The sequence below is a fragment of the Accipiter gentilis genome, chromosome 12 (assembly GCF_929443795.1).
Source record: "Accipiter gentilis chromosome 12, bAccGen1.1, whole genome shotgun sequence".
Classification (NCBI taxonomy): domain Eukaryota; kingdom Metazoa; phylum Chordata; class Aves; order Accipitriformes; family Accipitridae; genus Astur; species Astur gentilis.
Window position 1 is genome coordinate 28,588,629 of NC_064891.1, and position 25,860 is coordinate 28,614,488.

General features: G+C 42.1%; 1 protein-coding gene across 15 annotated transcripts in view; it reads left to right on the top strand.

Moving 5' to 3' along the window:
• ADGRL3 (adhesion G protein-coupled receptor L3) overlaps positions 1-25,860 on the top strand; it is a 525,365-nt gene that overhangs the window by 181,248 nt on the left and 318,257 nt on the right. For all 15 annotated transcript variants that reach the window (XM_049815198.1, XM_049815210.1, XM_049815213.1 and 12 more), the window contains one exon: positions 4,590-4,858. In XM_049815198.1, coding sequence (XP_049671155.1) covers positions 4,804-4,858 — 55 coding nt within the window. In that variant the 5' untranslated portion in view covers positions 4,590-4,803. The remainder of the gene's footprint in view (positions 1-4,589; positions 4,859-25,860) is intronic.

Sequence of the window (25,860 nt, forward strand, 5' to 3'; positions counted from 1 at the left end):
TACATGGCAGGTTGTGTTGCTGCCACTGCAAAGTGACCATGGAGCCACATACTGAGTACCTGACAGGGAAAAGGATTTGAAATAGGGTAAAGGTGGAAAGATGTGGGAGGGGCAGCAAAACTTTTCTTCCTTAGTAATGTTGCAAAAAATAAACAAAAAAAAATTATTTTGCAGACAACTCATCACCAAATGTATTGCAGCAATTCTTTTGTTTAGCCATTCATAATGGCAGTGGCAATATAGGTCATTCTTTTACTTAAAAGACATTTTCTGACGTTAAATTGCAGTTAATTTACTTTTGCAGATATTGCATGTTATCTTTTTCCTTGCTGGGGTTATTTCTCTTCCCTCTTTTAGTGAAATTCTGAAAAAGTTGTCTGGAATAAAATGTCTCAAGTAGCAGATGCTGAGAATGGGGAATTGCATCCAGGGTTCCAGCCTGGCCCATCAGCTTCAAGGATTTTAATTACTTCCAAACTTTTTCCCTTGTAAATAGTGGATTTTATCAATACATGTTTGAAACATCACACTTATTTTCTACTTAGTAAGCAACTTCTGTCAAAGGAGGAGATAAGTGCAGGAATAATTATATAAAGTAATCCTTGCATCACTGATTTAAGATAGTTTTACTATGTACATTTTCAGGGGTGGGGAGAAAATTGCTGCAAGTAAAACTGGATTAAAAAACCAGGGCATTTCTATCTGGCTTTTGCCAATGAGCCCCCTTGTAAAACACTCTTGCCCCTCCTATGGCTGAACCCCAACTGCCTAGAAAATGCTAAATACCTGAGGAAGGCAGCTTTTGCCATGTGAGTGTCCAGCTTTGTGCAGGTACAAATGATCATGTTTGGAGGAAGGCAGTAATTAAGTGGATTTCTGACAGGTTTGGCTTGTGCTGCTCTAAATTCTACTTTGAATTCAGGCTATCTGTTCACTCACCAGATGAACTAGTTTTCTTTTTCACCTTCCCTGTAGATTGTTGACAGATGAGCTCAGAAAATGCTCCATGTGCTGCTTGACATCAACTGCTGAAGAACAGACTTGGGTAGATGTTGAGTTTGTCAGTATATCTATAATGCTCTTTTATGAACAACGCCTTGACGAATACTTCACTGCTCATCTCTTCACCACAAGGCCTTAGTTTCCTTTGACTTTCTCCTATTCTGTCAGCACCACTTTGAGTTGGGTTTTCGGGAACTGCCAGCATGCAAATCAGGTTCGGGTGATGCTTGGCAGCAGATCAGACTGTGAGGGTGTCAGGAGGAGCCCTATGGGCAGAAAGGTCAGTGAGCAGAAGAACTTTCTTTTAAATCAGTGTAGGCTGTGTCATTTTCGTGGTTCAAGTCCAAACCCCTTAGGTCAAGTGTAGCCCTTAAATTTTTCACTGTGATGTTATATCCCTTTCTTGCATCAACAAATATAACACTCTGCACTGAACAGTTCACAGATAAGTGCTCTAGTTTGTCTCTTTGGCTGTACTGTACCTGGAGGTAATCCAAAGATTAAGTGAATTTTGTTTTGCAGGCGTCTTTCCGCATCTCATAATGGTGCTTGAGAGGGGTTGTGTGACCATTAGGAAAAAGGGTTGCTCCACTTGTTTCCTATCTAGCCGTTCCCCTGCAGATAGCCAGTTCACAAACACACTGATTATTTGATTACATGAAATACAAAACCACCCAGAATTTTGTAGCATTACAATGTGTCTGGTTAATATAGTGGTGCCCCGTGTTGTTAAACAACTTTGGCATTTCTCCAGACACATTGTGGATTTGTTAAGATTTGTGCATGACCTTAAACCTAAGGGGCCAAAGTCTTTGTAGGAGCAGGCTTAAGGGCAAGGTTGTGTTAGCCAGGGTGTGCAGACACAACCTGACAGACAGGCTGTGTCTCTGGCTTGTTCTACTCTGGCAGGAAGGAAAGTAGGGCTGGGATATTGGGCCAGATTTACAGCTGGAGTAAATGGTGCATAATGCTGAGCTACTCCTATTGTCTCTGTTTTGCATAGGAGCTTCATGTCTGGATAGTGCTCTTTCCAGTAGGATAAAATGTTTATTTGGGATTCTGGTCGTTGTAAGACATTAGTTCCCAAAATTAGCGTTTGGACTCTGCAGAGGGCAGGTGAATCTTTTTGCTTGTTTCAGCCCCAGCCCATGAGACTATAGAAAAAATCCTTGAATCCTATCATACAGGAATATATAAACAGATAAAAACAATTTTAAAGGCCATTGTGTAAATATTTTGTTGACAATTATCCCTTCTCTGGGATAGGTAGCATAATTAATTTGTGACTTCCTGAGTTTACACCCAAAAAGCTTTTACTGCACCATAATGTTATCTCTTTCTAACAGATTTAGATTATCCAGAACTTGATTCGGCTTAAATAAAAATCAGAAAACAGACCTCCACTCCTTCACTGCGTGGCTGGCTTTTGCTTCATGGAGGTGTACCTGAGCTTGGATAGCTTTCCCCTATCTCTGTATACCTTTTCAAATTTTGTAGCATAAAAAGCTTCTCACTTTTAGAACTTTACAGAGGATGTAGAAAAAGTATGCATAAATAATGGCCAGTGGTGTAGTTTGATGAGTACTGGTAGCCTCCTAAAATATAAATAGAAAACTTGATCACTGTTTAGAATGTATGATTTAAAATATTCATGACTCTTGTCAAAACAGGCTTTAAATAGTGACCATTCTGATTAATCCCAGCTTGAGCAAAGTTTTCATTTCTAGGATGTCTATAAAGAAGCCACATGAGTGTATGTTGACCTTGGGCTTTTTAGTCACTGCAGTTACAGAGCTAAGAAAAAGCTTTGGAAACTAAATGCTACATTTGAATGAACAAATTGCCAGGATAGACCGGGGAGGAGAGTAGAGTGGGAGAATAAAATCTTGGCAGTGCAAGCAGATATATTTATCATTAAAAAATGCAGCTTCCTTATAGACTTTGGGTCTAAACAATGTGGGGTTTGATTTAGTTGATCAGCAAAGATAGGAGGCAAAACAAAGTCCACTTTGTTATGCTGGAGTTTCAGAAATATGCCCATGTCACAATGGCATGCAGCACAGTTTTTTGGCTCAAACTAGGTTTTGGGTAAGAACAAAAGTTGGCAAAACCAGCTGCTTTGCCCAGAGCATAACTTTTGTTGATCAGAGATTTTTGGAGAGATTTTTAATTAGACCAGTGCTGTGAAGGCTGTAGAGTCTAGGGAGTTCAAAACAGATATGCAAAGTACTTTTCAATTCCTCATATTTTATCATCATTTCAAAGTCAGTGGGAAGCTAAGTCTCAAACTTGATGCCATGGTTTAGCTCTGTATAGTTTTTCTTCTGCCAAGTTTGAGTCACTGTGATCATCTAGCCTCTTCTTGAGAGATTAGAATTATGGGAAGCTGGAATACTTTCTCCAATTAAATGAGTGACTGTTTCTATTCAAGCATGGATTCGGATTTCCCCATGCTTTCCTGTAAGTGTGTGGGATGGATGAGACCATTATTTTTAATCCCGCAATGAATAACTGTGGAGCTCGACGAAGAGTGAATGACTGAGTCACTGGCAGTCACCATAGAAAGTAGCTATAGGCTAAGGGTGACTTTTAGGCTCTACTTGGGTCTTAGCAGAAGAGAAGAGCAATGCCTGGCTACCTGGTGAAGCACTGGGCTCAGTTTCTGCCCAAGTCGTTCAGGACATGTAGCAGGTATTTGCATAGATAATTTTTGGCCAGCGTGTCCACCTGCATTAGGTAGTGTGCAGGAGGTTAAAGAGAAAGTGGGATTGTTGTCTTACCCTGCTACGCTGCTACCAGCCAAGCTCATGTGGATTTGTTTACATGTATTGAAAAAAGGTTTATGCTCGAAGGGAAGGGGGAGGCAGGCCAGGGAATGCAGCTCTGTCACAACTGTGAGTTGAACTTTTTCCTAAAGCACTGCGTTTCCCATGCGTGCTCACAGGTATGCCCTAGACCAAGTGGCAAAGTGACCTCTCCTGTCAGCAGTGTGTTGACTGGCCAGCATGCTGGGAAGTGTGCTCTTTCAGGAGCTTGCATTTACTCTTTGGTCCCTCTGTATTTGAGAGGTTTAGGTGGAAAAGAAGTGGCTGGGGTGGAAACTTCTTTCTGTTTGAGAGGTCACTACAAAGCCTAGGTACCAGTTAAAGCCATTTCAGCTCTGGAATTTCTGTTGTCTTGTGATTTATAGACACACAAACATTTTCATGAGAGTTGCAGGCTGATTTAGAAGTCAGGTGTATGTAGGATACAATGTAATACGTATGGGCTTGTTTTTTCTAGTCAATTTTCAAACCTGTGGACTCTCTCTGGACCTGTGGGCGTCATTGTTCAGAAGTGCTGTCTTAAGCCCTGTTTTCAGAGAGGAAGCAAAGCATTAGTGATGCACAAACTGGCTCTCTGCACAGGGACAAATTTTAATTCCTATTGTACATAGGAATGTGCATACATCTGAAGGGCTGGGGGGAGGGAGGGAAGACACGTTTGCCTTTACAGCTGTTGGCAGGAAAGAAACACAGCAAGACTTGATTGAAAACATCTATCTTATTGTTTTACTAACTGCATTTTTTTTCCTTTCTCATTTATAGGTCTCAGACTCTGGATACTGACTGTGGGATTTTTTTATTACTATTATTATTACTATTATTATTATTATTTTTGATTGATTCCCCCTCCCCCCCCCTTTTGGATGTGAATTGAAGGCCAACAGTTGAAGTGTTGGAAGCAAGTGCAGGAGGACGCTCACCTTATTTTGTTTGAACCCTCGTTTGCTGGGATACTTTCAAGCCCTCCTTCACAGTCATGTGGTCATCACAGCTGCTGTTCTTCACAATGCTCTTAACACCGTTAGCCCATGGTGAGTGAGAGATGGTGTAAATTTGCCTGTGGGAAGGGAAGAGAGAATGGAAAATAGCAAGGATTTTGTCTATGTCTTTTACCTAATGGTGTGGTTTTTTTTCCAGGATGTTGATTTCTCTCCCCACTTCCACCCCAGGTTTTTTAATTCCCAGGCTACATTATGACTAGTTAAGTCCTGAAACAAAGAACTCTGGTCACACATAAAGATTTCTGTTATTGAGTTTAGCTGCTACATTAAAACAGACTTTCTTTCTCCTGCCCAAACCTGTTCTGTTGGCTGTGTGTCACTGGGACTGTCTCTCCTGGCCTCTGCATGGAAATGAATTTTTCTTCAGTGAATAATGCCCAGTAAGGGGCTGCGTGTTCCCCTTTAGCCACAGCTCCAGGGTGGGAACTTACCATCATGTTAGACTGTGATTTCAAGCATTGCAATGGATGTTTCCATGCTCTGCTGAAAGACAGAGGCACCCATAATCTCGATGACCCTGAGCCAAGAAGAACCAAAACCTGTATAGTTGCCTTAGCCTGATACGCTGTGTAAGCCACCCAGCAACGTGGAGTCATTAGGTGTAGCACCATGCTGCACAGCTAGGCTGCATCTGAGAACTGAGCCAATAGCATTGGGCACAGCCACAGTGCTGCAGGGATGTATGAGCTTGCGATGGGTTGACCCTGGCTGGATGCCAGGTGTCCACCAAAGCAGCTCTATCACTCCCCTCCTCAGCTGGGCAGGGTCAAGGTAAGAACAGGAACATCGCTCAGCAATTTCTGTCACGGGCAAAACAGACTCAACTTGGGGAAATCAGTTTCATTCATTACCAATCAAAACAGAGTAGGATAATGAGAAATAAACCCAAATGTTAAAAATACCTTCCCTTTACCCTTCCCTTCTTCCCAGTCTTAACTTTACTCCCAATTTTGTCTAGCTCCTCCCCCACAGCGGTGCAGGAGGACAGGGAATGGGGGTTGTGGTCAGTTCATTACACATCGTTTCTGCTACTACCTCCTCCTCAGGGGGAGCACTCCTCAGTCTTCCCCTACTTTGGCTTGGGGTCCTCCATGGGCTGCAGGTGGGTATCTCCTCCACTGTGGAGCTCCCTGGGCTGCAGGGGACAGCCTGCCTCACCAGGGTCTTCCCCACGGGCTGCAGGGGAATCTCTGCTCCGGTGCCTGGAGCACCTCCTCCCCCTCCTTCCTCAATGACCTGGGGGTCTGCGGGGTTGTTTCTCTTACATGTTCTCACTCTTCTCTCTGGCTGTAGTTTCTGTGTCCCAGCAACTTTTTTTCCCCTTCTTGAATAAGTTATGCCAGAGACACTACCACTGTTGCTGATGGGCTCAGCCCTGGCCAGTGGCGGGTCCGTCTTGGAGCCGGCTGGCATTGGCTTTATCAGACATAGGGGAAGCTTCTAGCAGCTTCTTAAAGCCACCCCTGTAACCACCCTGCTGCCAAAACCTTGCCACACAAACCCAACATAGAGCTTTAGCAAAAAGAATTGATCTTTTTATCAGCCAGGAAAATGTTAAGTGAAATCTCACATGTTTAATTCTTTGGAGTAAGATTTTGAGGCCTGGGGTTGTTGTTATTGATGTGAGAAACTCAAATGCAGGCCCCAGAAGTAAGTTGCCAGGTTTCATAAGTGCTGAAGGGTTCAGGAGCTCCTATTTGCAGTGATAGTTGCTGAATCGCAGAGCAGAACTTTAGAAAATCTGGTTGTCTGATTTTCCTGATGCCTAAATGGAAGGTGAGTTCCACCAAGGATCTCATTTTAATTACGGGTCAGTGGGAGCATGTTTGTAAATAACATGACTCCCTGTATATAGGCTGTGGGCTGCTGCTTTTAAAATATTCATCAGACTTTTTGTTCTTTACATGCACTGTGTATGTGGTAAGGCATTAGAGCAAAATTTTACAGTGAAGGAGGTTAAAAAATGAAATATGTGTCATTGGTTGAATGAATCTATAGGGCACAACCTGTATCCTCATATCACTTATAACACCTTTGGGCACAAAGGTTATCTGTACTACAATTCTTCAAGCAAAACTCCTCACTGACTTGAAAATTAGAATGAATATTTAAACTGAACCAACCAGTTGGGGTAGAATGAAAGAGCTATTAGGAAAGGTGCTCTCCATTCTTTTCCAGGAAAGTTAAATGGTAAATGTTTTGTAAATCTTTATAATTAAACAATATTAACAGTTAAAAGCAATTAACAATTTAAATATGCCTCTGGCAGTTCTCTTTTAAATTCACAATGCCGCTGTAGCTGGGAAATCCTGCCTGGGAGTTGCAGTAAATGAAAGTATCACAAGCATCCTATGAGTTGTATTATGCTCCAGATGAGCAAACACCAGAGATGCAGAAACTAGGTGCCTGGAAATATTTCTACCCGTTATGTTCTTCTACAAAGTAAATGTACAGGGTGGCTGCTGGTCTTTTTATCAGCCAGGAAAATGGCTGATAAGTGAAATCTAACATGTTTAATTCTGTGGAGTAAGATTTTTGAGGCCTGGTGGGGTTTTTTTGATATGAGAAACCCAAATGTAGGCCCCAGAAGTAAGTTGCCAGGTTTCATGAAGTGCTGAAGGGTTCAGGTCCTATTTGCAGTCATAGTTGCTAAATGCTCTGAGCATCTCTTATCATCTCTTATGTTTTTGTAGCCATCAATGGCGGTAAATCTGGCCACCACACATCCAACCAACACACATGTGTTATCTGATCCCTATAAATTACTAGTGAAAGTCCGGTAGAGGCTCACAGCCACCTTTGAACGGTGGAGAGTGAAGACCTTTCTTTGGTCTGAGCCAAAGAACTTGGTTTGGTTCTCCCTGTTTTTATCTCTAAGATTGGCCAGGATGCACCTACCATCTCAAAACTTTGGCCTGTTTTATTTCATGGGGGAAGCAGGTACTGAGCATGTGTCTGGTTGGTTGAGGGTGGTACGTTCCTGATACTAAATGAAAGGAGAGGACTGCCGTTTAGCTTTGTGATATGTTCAATGAGTATGTTTGATATCAGCTACCATTGGACAGTCAAACCCATCCAGTCTCCTATGGGGGGAAACTGAAGGATAAGTGTCTAAAAATCAGAGTTGTGTCAAAGGTCAGAATAAATAGTCTAATGGGACTTCCAAGGCTTTGAAATCAGAGACTGAATATCTGATGGTTTTCAGGTGCTCTTCCTTTCTGCCCCACTCCCTGCAAGCAACTGCAGAAGGCTGTCTAAAGTGACTGGCAAGCTGGTATCAATGCAGAGGTTCCTGCTAGCCTGAAGACAGTATATGTGTGTTTAAACACATGCCACAGCCTCACCCTGCATATAAAAATAGTCTAGTTAAGCCCTGCTTCCCCCCCCGCCTCCCTTTTAATAATCTCCTTTCACTGCATGCAGAAGGCTTTCATATTTTATGTTTAACAGGACTCAAGTATTTGAGTTCCTGTTGCATGGGCTGGAATGGTTCCTGTCCTGTACTGTTCCTGTCCAGTCACTGCTGGAGTTGATATGAACTACTTTTACAGACTGACTTTGCTGCATCTCATTCCCTTGCTGAGTTTCCTGCCACAGTCTCTTCATTTGGAGTAGTAGCTACATTATAGACATTTCTTAGGCCAGTGATCTCATAAATTTGCTTGCGTGTTTGGTTTTTTTTTTGTTTTTTTTTTGTTTTTTTTTGAGGGAGCTTTTTTTCTTTTTTTTGCAGTCTCATTTTTTGGAGTATATTGTGTGTCTTGGGTTGTGATGACAGGTGTGGAGTCAAAGGGTGTATGACTTCAGTGATCTGCAAGATGAAAAGTAATCTTCCAGGATACTGCCCTGGTACAATGTCATCTTGTTGATAAGCTGTAGAAATAATGAAAAGGGGAAAAAGTCATGAATCCTTGAAGTTTCTCGGTGATGATGTTAATCTGCTGTATCCTAAAAGCACAGGCACTGTACTGTCTAGTTTTGCTTGGACTGCTCTGAGTCATAGCTCACAAAAAACTGAAACCATGTGAAATACTTAAGATAATAGCAGATTTGAGTAGTGGATGCTTTCTTTACTGTTGCCCTTCACTTGAATGGAAAAAAGCTTACAGCTTGCATAGACAGCACAACTCGGACCAGCATGGAAGCCCTCAGAAATCTGTCCCCTCTTCTAAGCTCTGGCAAAGCCTGTAAATCTATCTGTTGGATAAAACTAAACCTGTTATACAAAATTAGAGAATTAGCCAAGATAGAAGGCAACAATGCTAGGGAATAAAAAAACAACCAAACAAAAAAAATCATCAACATCAACAAAACCAAAGGTTTTGCCATCCTTTGCAAGGGCTCTGCTATGGACAGGGCTTTTGTACTCCTGCCTCCTTTTTGCCCCTCTTTGGAAGTTTTTCCCAAAGCATCTGAAGGCCTGGACCCCCAGGAAAGTGCTCCTTGGCTTCCGTCCCCCCACGTACACCTGAGCAAACTGATCGTCTTTGCCTGTAATGGGTGGATTTCCCAGAGGCATTTTCTGGAATGAGCAGCTGTTCTCATCTTCCTTAGCCTTTCTCCCCTTGACCCCAAACAGAGTAGATTTCTCTTTACCCACAAATGAACACTGTCAAAGTTCACCCGAAATAAGACAGACGTGACAGGCAGCAGCTCAGTTTGGGAGCCTGGAGAGATGTACACCTGCTCTGTCACATTGCTGTCATGCTCATGTGTGGCTGAGAGTTGAGATTTAAAACTTCCAGACTGCTGGACAAAAATAATAATAGAAATAAAAGTATTCAGAACTGCACGCTGTTAAGAGCAGGATAGGAAGAATACCATAGTGATCGCTGTGGGGTGAAATTTTGCATGTCTCCAAACAAGTAACTTATTTTAGGCTTCGGAAAAGAGCTGAAGGCCTGTTGTATGCCAAGATCTTTATCATACCATCAGATTGTTTTATTATTACTTATTTGAAATTTATTTTTTTTTAAGGTTTGTAATCTGTGCATAATTTCATGATGGGCAGCAAAGAACAATTCTTTTTTGTTGTTGTTACTCTTATGCTTTAACAGTCTAATCCAAAAATGGACAACCACTTATTATTACTCAGATTAAATCAATAATCCAAATTGCCCAGTTTCTGTTGGGGGTCATTGTAAATGCAATAAAATCAACAGGCATGGCGATCTGCCTATTTCCTCTGATGCCAAGTTCTTGGCCTGCAGTTGTGTTGTGAGAGTGAACTGTCAGTATCCTGATTCCTGCTTGGGCAAAGTATGGTGTCAGTTGTGGGGTGGTTTGTTCCTCATTGGTCTTGCAGCTGCCTGTGGGTTATTTTTTATGTGTTTTAACCCTGTATTTGTTAATGGGTTGCAGAATGTTCCCTCCTGATGATTCAAGGAGTTAGTCATTGCTGTGATTACTTAGGTTTCTTAATCTTTTTCTCGATATACAATGCAATTTTGGGGCTAGAACCACGTGCTTGCCCAAAGTTAAGCAAGACTGAAGCTAGAACAAGTTAGGCAATAATACAACCAAAACCTGTCTGAAATTACAGGACAAACAATAGGTATCTGTCATTAAAGTAGTTTTGCTAGAACAGGCTAGACAGGAGCCATCTGATCCTAGAACAAGTTGCAGGTGGAGCAAAGGCTTCTTAAATAACCTTGGAGATAGAGATAAGTTTAAGCTAAAATAGGTTCTCATTCAGACAAAGCCTGACAAGTCCTGGAGCCTGGTATTGTTATGAAGCTTAAGGCCTACTACTGACACTTGATAGGACCAAACTGGCAGGGCTACAGCTGCTGCTGGCCCAACTCTGAACTTCCAAAGAACAAGTTGCCTCCGAGAATTTATTTATGTAGAGTTGTGGCATAGCTGTAAAATGACCTTCCTGCATTTAGGGACAGATGCCATCTTGTCTCTCTGTATGAGAATTAGTTCGAGATGGGGCTGAACTAATTTATCATTTGCAGAGTAGAAAATGAAATTTGAAGTCCTTTCAAGTCATTGCAGCTGTATGGAAGACAGCCTCGTCTGTTGTCCTGTTCTCACCCTCTGTGCTTCTGCGCCATCTTCCTGATGTTTCTGGGAGACAACTGTGGTGAGGGAGGGCTGCGTCTTTGTGAAAAGATGGCGCCTGAAGGTCAAGCTGATTTCTCTAGGCATTAGCGGGTCCAGATGCCGAGCCAGTTTCTGTGGGAACAGTGGAAATATTTATTACTGAACAGCACTGGTAGTTGCCTGGTGACAATGATTCTGTTAAAGCAAGCAGCATTATCTTTCTTGAGGGAATATATGATGCTAGCAAGCTGGTCCTTGGTGACAGAGTGCTGTTTAATGTGAGCTGAACGTTTGCCTCGCTACTATTTTAATACAGTGGAAATACTGTCACTGCTTAAAATACATACTGTGTTTCTTTTATACTTGTACAAGTGTTATGTTAGCTAGTGAATGGTGGATAATTGCCTTTTACTACAATACTCTTTATATAGTCAAAATGAAATACAAGAGACGTGTTTTATTAGTTGTGAAATAGCCAAGTTGACTTCCAGGCTTCTGCCTAACTTCATTGTTTTAAAAGATTAATCATCCTTGAAATATTTATATTATTTGCTATTCTTGGCAATTTGCATTACCTGCAGCCATGCCACCTTTTCCATAGTGGAACAAGCTATCAAGGAAGGTTTTTGCTGATAAAAGGGGGTGGCTGTTCTACATTTATACTACATATATATGCTTTCATTAGCAACAATGTACTAAAATTGGAAGTATTACGTTCCCCATCTGATGACTGACCAATCTATAAGCTGATAGAGGGTGAAATTCAACCTTGCAAAGACTCTATACACCATTTAATTCTTGCTTAAGCCATTAAGCAGTGCAGAGATCTGTGTGTGGACTCACTTCTTTCATGTCTAAATTTCACACTAAATAAGGAAGGAGATTTTAAGGGGATTTTCTGATAATGTTTTTTTTTCCTCGGTGTTTGGCAAGTGTGTTTGCTCATAGCATCTTCCTGTGTTATGGCGGGAAACAAGATTTTGTACTATTTTCACTTGCCATTCGTACCAAAGCATGCTTTCCTTGGGACATACAACCCTTAGCTAGCAGCACAGCTCTAGTTCCAATGAAGCCGGAGCTATAGGATTTGAACTGTAGAAGAAGGCTGGTGACTAGGGCCCAAATGAATGCATGGAAGTTATACTTTCCTAGAGGCTCCTTAACATGTATGATATATGGGGGCAGGGCATGTGGGTTTCTTTCTGAGCTGCAGCAGTAGAAAATGTGCTTGGTCTCACAGCAATAGGAAGGGGGGACTTGTGTTACCCTGCAGGCCTATAACCTCCGATGCTTGTTTCATTTGTAACCGTTTCCTGACAAGACTGGTTTCTGTTCTCCAGTGACCAACTCTGTGCGTGCTGATTTTTTTTTTTTTTTGTAGTGTTAATTAAGCCATAAGACATGACAGCATGTGAATTGCAGTGTAGTAATTCACGCCCAGCACATTCAGGGACAAAGATGAAGGCCAAATGGCCTCTGTGCAGCTAAGTGTGAATTATTGTACCATAATTTAATTCCCATTATATTTTACTGTGATTATAAAAATGTTTTTGTTAGTGAACTTCTTTAAGAAAAGTTACTTCTTAAAAAACAGACTTGAAAAGTACAACACATCTTGTCACAAAGAGGTATGAATAGGTTTGGGACATGAGGAGTTTTGTTGAATCCTGAAAATTTGTATTTTTGTAGTTATTAACCCTAAGTAATGAACGGGTGTTGCGGTGCAGACATTTGCTGTCTAAAAAACTGACCTAACTCTAACTCCTCGTTTCATATCAGCTGCCAAGCAGTTGCTAAGTAGGAAGACTAGTTTTATTTGTTCCTGACCTGGTCTTGATTTGATCTGGAAACCTTAGCTTGCAACCAATCTCTTGAGCCATCTAATCTTTTTCCAGTTCAGGCTATGCAAATACACGTCAGACACTCTTATTACAGCCAGAGCGTTTGGTTTTGGTCCTAGCTAGTTCTGAGTGAATACAGGACAGGTTGTCTGTGGCAGTGTGGAAGAGCAGCAGAGGGACCAAGCTGGTATGCCTGCTCTGCTGCATGTTGGGAAAAATAAGCCAACCTGGAAAGTGGCTTGGACAGTACTGAAGAGGAAAAAACAAAAGGGCCATGAATGCCTTGAAAATCTTTCTCAATATTTCTTTCTCTTTGTCTTTCTGCAAACCTCTAATACTCTTCTTTTTTTGTTGAAGACAAAAGGCAAAGGTCACACAGTTAAGGTTGCTTAAGGGTTATCAGGATAAAACCCTCTTCCCAATGAATCGTTTTTAAATAGATGAATGAAGAGCAGCCATGTACTTGGCACATTGTTCATTGAGATGACACTCTGGGGCAGTGCCTGGCTGTCTCTTTGTCTTGGAATTCTCTTGAGATTCTTGGGATTCAGGAGGATGCTGAGTTTATTCATCCACACTGATCCTGGTGTGTCTCTCCTGCAGTAGTCCCTGGCTAGCGAGCACTGTTACCTAGCCCTTTCCTTGACATAGCTAAGCACAGAATAAATAAGCAATAGCTATTAGAAGTAGGCACTTCCAAGGGATTTATTCTCTCAATGTTTTACTCGTGCTCTCAGCAACTTATAGCTGATCCAGGATGTTGATGGGGCCAGGACTGTTTCACTTTTGGTGGATAGCTGGGTTTTAGGAATATTATAGTGGCCCAGTGAAAAACCATGATAATTTGCCATGTAAGCAGTAAGTGCCTGTGATACAGTTACTAAGGTTTGGCTTCAGATGTAAACAATTTTAAAAAAACCCAACAACGAACCAACCAAACCAATGAAAAAAACCTGCCTGACTTTTCCAAATAAACACATCAGAATAATCTTTTTATACATCCTTTTGGAGTTAATAATCCCAAGCAACCAGGACTGAAAAATGTAGTGGGTTAAAGCTGACTAAAATGGCTACAGGTGTCCCATAGCCGATACCCAGAGGTGCCATGGAGCACCAGGAATGTTTTCACATCTGCAGCTATCTCTTCATGTGAGAAGACAGCTTGTCCCCTGCCTTCCTGAACATGCAGGATACTCCAAAAGGACTGGTGTGGGGCAAGCTGAGGTTGAATGAGGCTGGTGCAGTAGAGAAAGAGGAGCAGAAGTGGGGAGCTTCCCTTTTCTCCTCCCAATGAATAGGGGAGTTGATTGCCTGTTTGCTTTCACCTATTGTGTTATTACCTGAATGGGAAAATGGAGATCTATTTGGCTAATTGCTAATCCTACCCAATACTTTGTTAATGCTAAACTTCCAAATAAAGCTTTTATCTGGTGAAGATGACAGGAAGCAACCAGGGGTTGAAGAGAGCCTGCTATTCTGGGCTGTGTAAAGGGGTTTGATGGATAAGGCTGTGCATCTTTTCCCCAATACTTGAGAAGTGCAGGACCTCAAGACAGCTTCACAGCCAAAGTAGCTTCATAGTACTATGGCAGAACCACCTGTTCCAGCAATGCAGGTGGGAAGCCATGGCCAGGTTTTGAAAGTGCAAATACTTGATGTGTCCATCCTTCCCATGCAGCTGTAACACCTCTTTTCTGGATGTGAATATGGCCACAAATGGGTTGTCACTCCTGTTTCTTTTCCTAGTAACTTCAGCTAAGCTTAAACCATTGGAGTTGGAGAGAAAAAAACAAGAGAAAGAATTACTTCTGAGGGTTGTCTGGCTGTAGTTCTCACATCCATTTAAGCTGGACATGTTGAAGTACTTTAAGCTAAAATGAGAAAAGAGTGAGAGTGAGGGAATGAATTGCAGCCACCTTCATTTTCTCGCTGCCTTCTCAGTTGCTGCTAACCTGCTCCCACTCTGTTAGGAAGAGCACCCTTGGCCCAGCAAGAACAGCAAGCAGAAGCTCTTTATTGCAAATGAAAGTGCTTATTCCCTAGAAGAAATCTCTAACATTCATTTTATCAACTCCACAGTCATGTTAAATGAATCCTAGAGGCATCTGATGTTTATTACCCCACGGCACATTCACTGTTGTTCAGTTGGTTCCTTCAGTGATGATGATTTCTTGAATTGGTTATGTTGTTTGGTAATGTGGTTTTATTTGAATTTGGAAGAGATTTCCTGCTGCTCAATGAGCAACTCATCTGGGAAAGACACTCTGGGAAGGAAAGAAATTAAAAGCATGTTGGAGAGTTCAGAAGCTTTTCCCCACTTTGAACTTCCCCGATTCCAGGAAATTGGGTAGCTCCCCTGAATATTCCTCCCAGTGCCTGGCAGGACCATCTCTTTCCTCTTATGAATCTGCTCCAAGCTGTGGGATGCTCAATGGGTTTTTAGCCAACACCACACAGATGCTGCGATCTGCCCGTTGTAGAGAGCGTAGGACTGGGCCGGTGGGTTTTTAGTTACAGCGCAGTATTGAATGCATGCTGTAAACCCAAGGAACTGTAATCAGACCAACATCTACTTTTATATATTTCCTTGTGCTTTGCCACATTTGGCTGCTTTCTGCAGTGCCTGATAGTGTTGGGTGCCTTGCTACGCTTCCTGAGGTGTGAGTTCGTTTCACGTAAGATTCATGGATGCTAAAGATCCTCCCCAGTCAGTCTGTGCATTAGAGTGGCAGAGGAAGAGGTAAGGGCTAGTAATACGTAATTCAGGTATTGCCATTCCCTCCTATGCTGTAATCTGTAGTAACTGAGATGCCTGATGGATTTTAGGAGCTCAGTCAAATTGTCGGTTGTTCTTAAATCTTCAGAATGTGCAGCCGTAAATAAATGACACTTTAGTACTGAGTTTTTATGGTCTGATCCAAATCCCATAGCAAGTCGGTGATTCCATGTAAATGCACTTTGAATCTGGTCTGCTCAGCCCAGAGGGGTTATTCTGGGGAAAGCTAGAGTGTAACATGGAAGAGATCATACCCTGAGCTTGTCTTTGCATAATCTTCTCTCAAATCTTAGTGCTTGCAGTGAGTTGACCAGGTTGTGGGCTGCTCCCCTGCCCCAAGAGCTGCAGCGTTGTGCTCCGTCCTTATTCTCTTGGGAGACTGTTCCCCTTCAAGCTCTTCTAGGAACAATTAGCAGTCATCAGTGCTGCTGATTTAAATGAGGACACCCCCCCCACCACCCCCACCCCCCCCCGCAGCTCTTGTTGCTGAAGATCTGTCTCCAATTTTTAATTCACAGTGTTTTGTTTCTATTACTGAAATGCTGGAGGCTGCATTAGGGGTTGATTTAGTATCAAGAGAACAGATGACAGAAAGAAAACTAGCTTTGGTACGTCAGTCCTGTGTAATACTCCTCTCTTTAGTGGGGTGGAGGGGAAAATCTGCATGTCAGTTTATAAGTAAGGTAGTTTGACTTGCTGTGCTAGTTGTGTCGAGTTGGAGTGGGGCTGGGAGCTTAGCTCCTTTGTGTTTCAACATGCCATAAACAAACCCACATGGCAGTGTCTCTGCAGGCGGGGAAAACCAGGGTGGTACTCCAAAAAGCAGGGCTGGTAGTAACCATGCCAGCTGCTGCTTGCCATGCATGTCTCAAAATGCATCATCTCCCTTCCCCTAACATGTCTGCTCCTCTGTTGGAGGGAAGCATTCAGCACTGGTGCTGACAGGTGTTCCCGTGAGCAGATATCCCTTTTATTCCTTCAGTGGATGCACAGCTCCACTTTGCAAGACAGATTCATGGCCAAGTCCTGTTTATCACTTAAAACAATATTTTGGCAGCATTGCTGCTCACTTCTATGCATATGTAATTTGTAGCATGTTTTAAGGAAGAATGCCTACTTGTAATAGTTGTAGGAAAATCCAGGTCACCGAGTTTATTTTTGTGTGTGTATTTATATATATATATATATGCGTGTGTGTGTGCGCCTTAAATATAATTTTCACACTGTATATATAAATAAACCTATAGAGAGCTGGTCTATGTAAACGTGGAATAATGCAAGCAATTTTTAACATGCCTTCATTTTATTGACGTGACTTGAAATCTGGCCTGTCATCGCAATTCGTAATCTTACAGGCATATGCAATTAAAAATCTTACTATTAGATATTACTCTGGGGGAATTCTGAGGACTAAGAAATCTAATAAAGTTTAGTTGTTTTCCTTAATTTGATTGGGTGAAAAAAATAAATAATTTGGCCTCTTGGTCAGATGCCAAATACATAATGAATTTGTATCATCAGCAGACACCTTAGAGTCTCCAAGCCCTGCTGACAAAAGTGCTTGGAAGTCATGTGTTACAGTATCAGACAGCCATTAAAAAAAAAAAAAAAAAAAAAAAAAAGTACTTGCTTACCTTTATGCTGGTGTCTGACAAAACAGGTCTGGACATAAGTTTTGGGAGCTGATGAGCTCTTATTTGTGAGAAGCTATTCTGGCATGTCCTTAGCATTTCTGCCTCTCCGGACACAGAGCAGTAGCCATGAGGCACTGCAAGTACGTCCTTGCATCCTGACAGCTACAATCCTTGTTTCAGATTGTGCACCTGAATTCACAGGAGCCTTAGATTAAAGGGGTGGAAGACAATAAGATGGAGGAGATGAGGCACAAAATGGATGAACCTGTATGCTCTGTTAGTGTCCTTGGGGAGCTGAATTAAAAATGGGGGCGGGAATCCTGTTTAGTAGAAACCCAAATGGTTTAGACCGTTTGCTGTATGCTGTGATTTGTAGCACTGATGCCAAAAACTTCCTAGCAGGCCCCAGAAGGTAGGACTGCTCTATTTTGATGCTTGGCTTGATGTGGACTCACAGAGTCCTGTGCACTCTTTGCCCCAGTAATGCTGGCTGTCCCCCATTCACCTATATGATATCTGAGTTCTTCCTGCCTTTCTCTTACTAGGGTGTTGAATTGTGGTCTTTCTTCTCTAACCAGTCAGCAGTTCTTGCATCATGTTGTGGTTTAGGCCCAGCTGGCACCTAAGCACCACCTGGCTGCAGACTCACTCCTTCCCCCACCCTCTCCCTCCCTCCCCCGCCCCACACCACCCTGGTGGGATGGGGAGGAGAAAATACAAAGAAAAGCTCATGGATCGAGACAAGGACAGGGAGCCATCACTCACCACTTACGGTCACAGGCAAAAGACAGACTCAACTTGGCGAAGAACCAAAATCAATTTAATTTACTACCAATCAAATCAAAACAAGGATATTGGGAAGCAAACCCAAATCTTAAAAGACCGTCCCCTTCCTGACCCTCCTTCCCAGGCTCAACTCCACTCCCGGTTCTCTCTACCTCCTCCCCGCAGCGGTGCAGGGGGATGGAGAATGGGGGTTGGGGTCAGCTCCCCACACATTGTCTTTGCTGCTCCTTCCTCCTCACTCTTCCCCTGCTCCACCATGGGGTCCCTCTCACGGGAGACAGTTCTCCACCAACTTCTCCAGCATAGTCCTTCCCACGGGCTGCAGTCCTTCACGAACTGCTCCAGTGTGGGTCCTTTCCACAGGCTGCAGTCCTTCAGTCACAGGCTGCACCAGCGCGGGCTTTCCCATGGAGTCACGGCCATCTTTGGGAGCATCCCCCTGCTCCGGCGTGGGCCCCTCCCCGGGCTGCAGGTGGGCATCTGCTCCCCCGCTCCCCTCCGTGGGCTGGGGGGACACAGCCTACCGTCCCACCATGGGCTGCAGGGGCTACATCTCCTCCGGCGCACCTCCTCCTCCTCCTTCTTCACTGACCTCAGTGTTTGCACAGATTGCACAGGTGTTTCTCTCACATCCTGCTCCTCTCTCAGCTGCAGGTTCTCCAGCAGTTTTGTTCCCCCCCCATCTTCTTAAATATGTTATCACAGAGGTGCTACCATTGTTGCTGATTGGGATGGCCTTGGCCAGAGACAGGTCCGACTTGTAGCCAGGGAAGCTTCTAGCAGCCTCTCACAGGAGGCACCCCTGCAGCCTCCTCCCCTACTACCAAAACCCTACTACACAAACCCAATACACATAGTAACTTAATTATTTAGGGTCTGCACTGAGTTAGCCTCACATCTTGAGGCTATGCAGACTCTCACCTGTGGAACATCTGGTGACAACCCTGTTTCTTCAGGCCCTAGCCTTTGCATAAATATACCTTTTTTCTTCTTGGATAGTAAATATATGACAGATGTGAAATTCTCCAGCTCTTGGGGGAGTTCTGACATTTTGAACTTCATTATCCCTTGTTGGCCAGTTGGCAAAATGCAATCAAGAATAACTTTTGAGGAGGGCTGGTGTATCCAGTATCACTCTGGAATGCTGTAACAGTGAGAAGCTTCAAAAGGGACAAGCTTAGGGCACAGAAAAGTTGATAAAAGGAGACAGGATCAGTCTGTCTAGCACTCATGAAAATGCAGTGCATTAAAAAGGGTAAACTTTGAAGTCAACAGGAGCTGTGAGGTACAAACCTCTGAGAGTTACTCACAGCCAGTTTAGGTGCCAAGACCAATTTAGTGCACTTCACCACAGTGTGTGGTTTTGGGGTGTTTTGGGGTTATTTTTTGGTGGTTTACACTGGGATATGGCAATCTGAGTATCTTGTCGAGGCGGTAACTGCAGGGCTGCCAAATGTTTCTTAGTTTTTATAAATACATTCATTGGTGGTTATACAGTAATAATGCTTAAACCACTAAAGCATTATGTGTGAAGCCAAATACACATATAAGGTGTATAGTAGTCAGATATACTCCTTGGAAAGTAATAGCAATGCTAGTTAAAGCTGTGGAGGAAGAGCTAGTTAGAGCTGGAAAATAATAGTAATGCTCGTTAGGGCTGTGGGAAGAGTTATAGTGAAGGTATTTTTTCTGGGGAAGCCTGGGGGAATGTTTGTTTATAAAGCTGAATACCTGGCTTTAACAACATAACATAACATATAAAAAAAAAAAAAAAAAAAAAAAAGTCTGTTTTGACTTGGGATTTTGCTGTGATGCCTCAGGTGAGTTGCAGATCCCACGGCTTCATGTGTGTGGTGCTCTCTCCTGGTCGGGCTCCTTGTCTGAAATGTATTTCTTGGGGTAACCTACCTTTCCTTAGCAGGCTAAGACATGAGGTGCCAGACTTGACCATTTAAGTTAAGCTGCGCAAAATGAAGACCATTTATGCAGACACTACAGGTTCCTCAGTTCTTGAGCGGAGAGGTTGATCAAGTTCTGCTTTTATTAGATTATAGAGTTAAAAGCAAAGTTTATGAGAAAATCATACAAAGAAAGTGAATGAACTGAGAGCGTTATGTACTTCGTGCCAGTAAGATGATGCTATTGTATAGTAGAGGGAGGGAAAATTTCCTTATTATAAAGACCCTTAAATAACTTATAAACATTATAATCAACTTTCTTTTTCCCTCCCTCATCTTCATTCCTTTCCTGTTTTCCAAACAAGGAGTGGAAAACCCATGCCCTGCCCCCCCCCCCCCCCCTTAAAATACCAAACACAGCAGATCATCTTGTCTGCAGCGAATTGTCACTGTTCCTCAGACACTGTCTCCAGGGTAACTTTGTTTGCAAGGTCCTCAAGGGGATGCTGCCATTCAGACTTTGTTCTGGGAAACAAAGCTTTTGCCTTGTGCCCTCAAATACATTGCATTATAATGCTTCAAATACATCTGAGCACTCACATGAACCCTGCAGAACGCACAAGACTGTCATGCCAAAACGAGGCAGGATTGAATAGGTGTCAACAAGATGTCTTGCTAGCAAATGTAACTGCTTATGTATTAAAATAGACGTTCAGTGAAGCAAGATACTGGGTTGAATACGGATGTATGTGGTTTAAAAGCACACTCTTTGTTTCAAGAGCTGTGCTGTTCAGAACAGTTACTCTCTTTGTATTGTTCCTTGCTGAGTATTAATTGATCTCCAGTTAACTAATTGACTCCCTTTCAAATAGAGAGCTGCAGTAAATAATTTATTACTTGACTAGGAGGTTACGTGAGGGCTGAGATTGTTGGCATGGCACATGCAGTCTATTCCTTTAGCAGGAAGAAAGGAACATAAGAAAGCATCTTACTTAACTCTCCTGCAACTTCACTGCAGATCATACAATGACATCAGGAAACTCTTTTCCTGACACACCTGTGTCCAATGCAAAAAGTTCTGAAAAGCCAGAAAACTTGTCTGTCCCTGTACTTCTAGGAAATACTCTGAAGATATTTCTGTGGTGGTCCTTGGGGGAGATACTAGTTAAGCAAATTTTATCATTCTGAAAAGATAGCTTGGTTCACGGACAGAGGAAATAATGGATACTGATTTCTGTTTTGGATTTTTTCCTTCACTGGAGAAACTAGTATGGTCTGTCTCCACTGCCAGGCTACTCATTTCCATGAAACTTGCAGAAACTGAATTATTTATGCTCTCTGTCCTTTTTGCCAAACAGGGTTCCAAATGGACAACAAACTAAAAGTCGTTAGGGGGATACTGTCCAGGAGATATTGTCTGCAAGCTCATATTGGCTTCAATACCCTTGGAGAATAAGCCAAAACAAGCAAAAAACCTGTCCCTTCTGGTATGCAGTTGGTTCATCGCTGCCTGCTCCTTCCTTGTGTGGATGGCATCTGCTGGCCCAACTTCTCCTTCTCTGCATTAGCAAGATTGGGGAGAACTGCAGGGGTTATAGTCCTCTCTGCCCTTGAATGTAAAAATTCAGCATTAAGCGAAATGTGGGCTGTCGGTGTAACCGTGCAAGTTCAGTCTAGCACTGCAGAGACCTTATACAGCCATATACTTCACATGACCGTTACAGCAGGCGTTGTTTTATAGTATTAGCTGCTGATTGCATACAATCTGTCAACAGCATTTATAGCTGAGCAGGATGAGGATGCTGTGGAGGTCTTTTCATAGAGGTGGGGGTCTATGAGGCAAATACTATGGCACCATTAAAACTACGTAACGATGTTGTTGAAATGAAACCCTATAGGGTGCTATTACAGATAGCCCTTCATTTTCACAAAGTTTCTGGACTTGACACCAGTTTCCTTAATTTGACACATCTTTGTTCAAACAGAATATTGAAATGGCACTTAGATTTCACTGTGAGTGAAGAGCTTAATAATAACCATGCAGTGTAATGTGTTTAATTTAAAGCACAGTGTTGTTTCAGTCTGGGGTTTCAGATTTAACTTTCAAATGCTTTTCATCTCCATATTGCAAATTTGACAGATGCCTTTTATTGGTAGAAGATTGTAGAGACTGTTTTCATTTACCTGACCTAAAGGACACAGTTTATTTGCGTTTGGGTGGGAGTTTGCAGCACAGTGAATTAGCAGTAAACTGATACTTTATTTCTTGTGTTTTTCACAAAATAATTTCTCCCAGGCTTTGAATTTTTTTTTTATTTTTTAAATACCATAATGTACTTATACACAGCATTTTTCTTAATTTTTTTTTCCCGACAAATCCCATTTTCTGTTCAGGAAATCATATGGAAATTTTCACAGACTAATTGGCAACACTTAAGAAAAACAAATCATAAAATAGAAACAGAATGATGTTCTTTTAGACTGCTTTTGTATTGCTTTTGGATCATAACTTGAATGCCTTAAATGTCATGTGTGTAGAATGTATCAATGTTGATTTGCAATGCAGACACCCAGTGTGCTGTGTGCCTTATGGATATGCTTGGTGCTATTAGTACTTGTATTCTGTGCTATTTTTACTTTATTCCACCTTGAATTGTGCTGCTAGTACAAGCTTAAATCTGCAAAGGCAGTAATGAAAAATTGGGAAATGTTAAAATCCAAGTGTCCTTGTCATGGTGAATCTGACGAAACAGCCTCCACTGCTGAGGTGCTATAACTTTATCATGCTTGTACTCTAAAGTCTTAAGAGCCAAAGACTGCTTGCTGGATAATTGTAGAATATCTAGCACAACATCTTTTCAGGCTAGGTACTGTCTAAGTACATTTCATTTTTCATTTCATTTAATCTTCCTTGTGCCAACATCTATTCCTCTCTGTCGTTTGTTGCTATTTCCATCTGCTTTGTTGGTGGTGGTGCGATCAACTATTTTATCTTCTCTACAAACATTTCTCCTTCAGATTTTTATGGATGCTGTGGTTTCCACTTGACGGCTTCACATGGGGGATCTGCGTGAATGCGTCTGAAATGTGGGCAGCTCTCCTTTTTTGGTAACAATACAGTATTCTTACATGATATGCACTGAAACCTCAGAGTTGGCACTTGTAGATGTGAGTGGTATTTTAATAAGTGAAAAGCAGAAGTGAGAGTGAAGAATTTGAGGAGGGAATAGGTATCTGTGTGTCTTAATGCTCCTAACACAGAGTAATTTTTCGTAACTGTGGTTTCAGCTGCAGTCTCTCCCAGAGGTCACTTCGCTGTGAGGGGGAAGCAAGGAATTGTCACAGTAATGCTGTAAATCTGCCTTTGGGGATGCTGCTCAGCAGCAGCACAAATGAGCATTACACCATGTGCTGGATGGCGATCGATTTCTGAATATGTCATGGTGTGCTTCATGTGGGACCCTTCTTAGTCACCAGGTACTTTCTCCTTGGGCGATCTCCAGGTAGGGGAGACAGCAAAGAGCAACAACTGTAAAACTTCTGTGCCCTGGCAATCTCTCCCCTATTTTGCCTGGGCTCAGAGAGTTTATTTGTTTGTTGATTAATCCATTTATTTTCAAAATGGGCTGCCTACATTCTCTGAGTGGTCTTGGGTGATGATGAATTGAGGAGGCAGTCCTCAGAATAACACCCTTTTTGGTGTCATTCCTTGCCCTGGGTGATACTTTTCTGCCTGGTGAATAGAGTGGTGTTACAGAGTGGTATCTAAAGAGGAGCAACAGCTGGTCTTTGTGTGCATCACTAGTGATGGCAGAGGCATATGGTATCAGGGATACTCTTCCCCAAGGAACTGAGATAAAAATGGCTAAATCCAACCTTGATGTTCATTGCATCTTAGTGCTTGCTAAAGTCTGAGCTATCCCCTGCTCCCTTCCCACCTCTGTGGAGGATGATCTTTGAGTATGTCCACGAAAATCATCCAGGAAAAATGCTTAAGTAAATTCTGACCTTAATGGCTCTTATTAAGTATTTGCCTAATTTTGGATCAGCTAGTTTAATAGAAAGCAGGGTCATCATCAGAAACAGTGTACATGCATAGATCCCTGCTAAGATGCAAATAATTTCTGAAACTCTTGACATTAAAGACACTCTACAAAAATGCTGAAAACTTTCACAGAGGGAATAATTCACTTAACTCATGATTTAAAAAAAAATAAAATAAAATTCCTATTTTGAGGTTTGACATTTTTCCTACTGCAGCATGATTTTTCCCATCAGAGCCAGCTGTTGGCTGAGTTTTGGTGGAGACATATTCAATATGTGCTTGTTAAAAAAACTCTGTATCATTATGAGGGCTTCTGGAAACCTCTTACATTTCATTTGCCCTGAGTGGATGGAGGAAAACAAACCCACATGAAAAATGTGATTTTTATGTTTGATGGTTAGGCCAGAAATTGGAGAAATATAAGAAGAAAAAAAATTATTTCTTTTAAATCTTTTGGGGGTGGGAGTGTCAATTTTCTAACTAAGGGGAACTTTGAATCAGGAGGAAAACTCTTGACTAAAACCAGCTTGGATTAAACTGTATTTCATCATGAGTCCAAATGAAATGTTTTCTTTCTCTCTTTTAGACTTTTTTTTTTTTTTTTAATGTTTCACTCTAATATTCTCCTAGATTATTTCAAAATAAACTTCCAGAAGGTACTTGATGACTTTAGAACTTCTTTTTGGTGACTAGACTATTTAAATGGAAAAAAAAAAATAAAAAAAATAAAAAAATTACCATGTGTTAGGCAGGAAAAACTCATCTCCTGCATCACTGAAGTTGACATCATTGACTTAGTCTTGTGATATTTTGTGGCGTGCCTTGGGATATTTAGTGTTTTTCTTGAAAGACCTACTGTGTAGAAATAAATGATTACCTTAGGCTTTCAACTTCTGTTTAAAAATAAAAAAACCTGTATTGCCCTCAATCTAGTGTAGGGAGCCTTTTGAAGACATGACTTAAAGTTGCTGCCTCTCCAAGACAAATAAGAATTTGACTTAGGTGACTATAAATAGTGATGTTCGTGTGTCTATGAAGGTCTCTCTCACGGTAGGCTTTGTTCTGCTTTCCTGTTTGCTTCTTGTGAGATTCATGCTACTCTTTAACTTAATAAAAATTAGGGTTGTGTGCTAAGGATTGTGGTCAGTGGAAAGAGACTTACTTCTCTGGAGACGCTGCCTGCATCTTTCTTAACCAGAGTTACATGAGTGATGGTTGTAAAGGACATGTGAGGTTGACAGTGGATGCAATTAAGTAATAGGAAAATCTCCCTTACAGAGCTGGCAGGACTGGGCTGCTGCATGCACAAATCCTAAGCCTTCAGTTACTTTTCATGCTCCTGCCTTCCTACTCTTCTTTCAGTGCACCCCTTCCTCTCTCGCGAGCTACTTGTCACTCTGCTCCTTGAAGGACTGCTGGTACATGTGGCAGAAACGTGAGCTGGGTCAGGGGGCTGGAACAACTAGGAAAAGTGATGAGCTTTGAGAGAGATTACAGGGTTTTAAAATAAATTAAAATGAAATTAAATTGCCTATCTTAGGAGGGCGAGGCAAATGCTTTCAAATTTAGGCCTGTGCTGATGTGGGCAACACTTGAGGAATACATTCAGTTGATCTGACATCATGGGGTAGTTTAGTAAATGAACGCTACCACCTACTAGCGTTTGATGCCATTCGTTTTTGTCAGCATATAGCAGGTTTGGGGGAGCCAGAGCAAAAGCACACAGAATGTATAAATAACAAGTAGTGGGTGGAAGGCAACTTTTCTATCAGCTCAGCACATGCTACACACGAGAACACAATAAACAGATTATAATTGGGTAGTAGCTAGAACCAAATACGTCTGATGAGCAGAAGTGAATGTTTTTTTTTGCTTACGATGCAGATTATTTTTCAGTCTTGACTGCTACGGCTGGTGTGTGCAGGAAGACAGGTTTTACAAGCCCAAGAACCACTTGTGTGTCTTGTCAGACTTGTGACAAAGAGACAGCAAGCACTCGGGTGC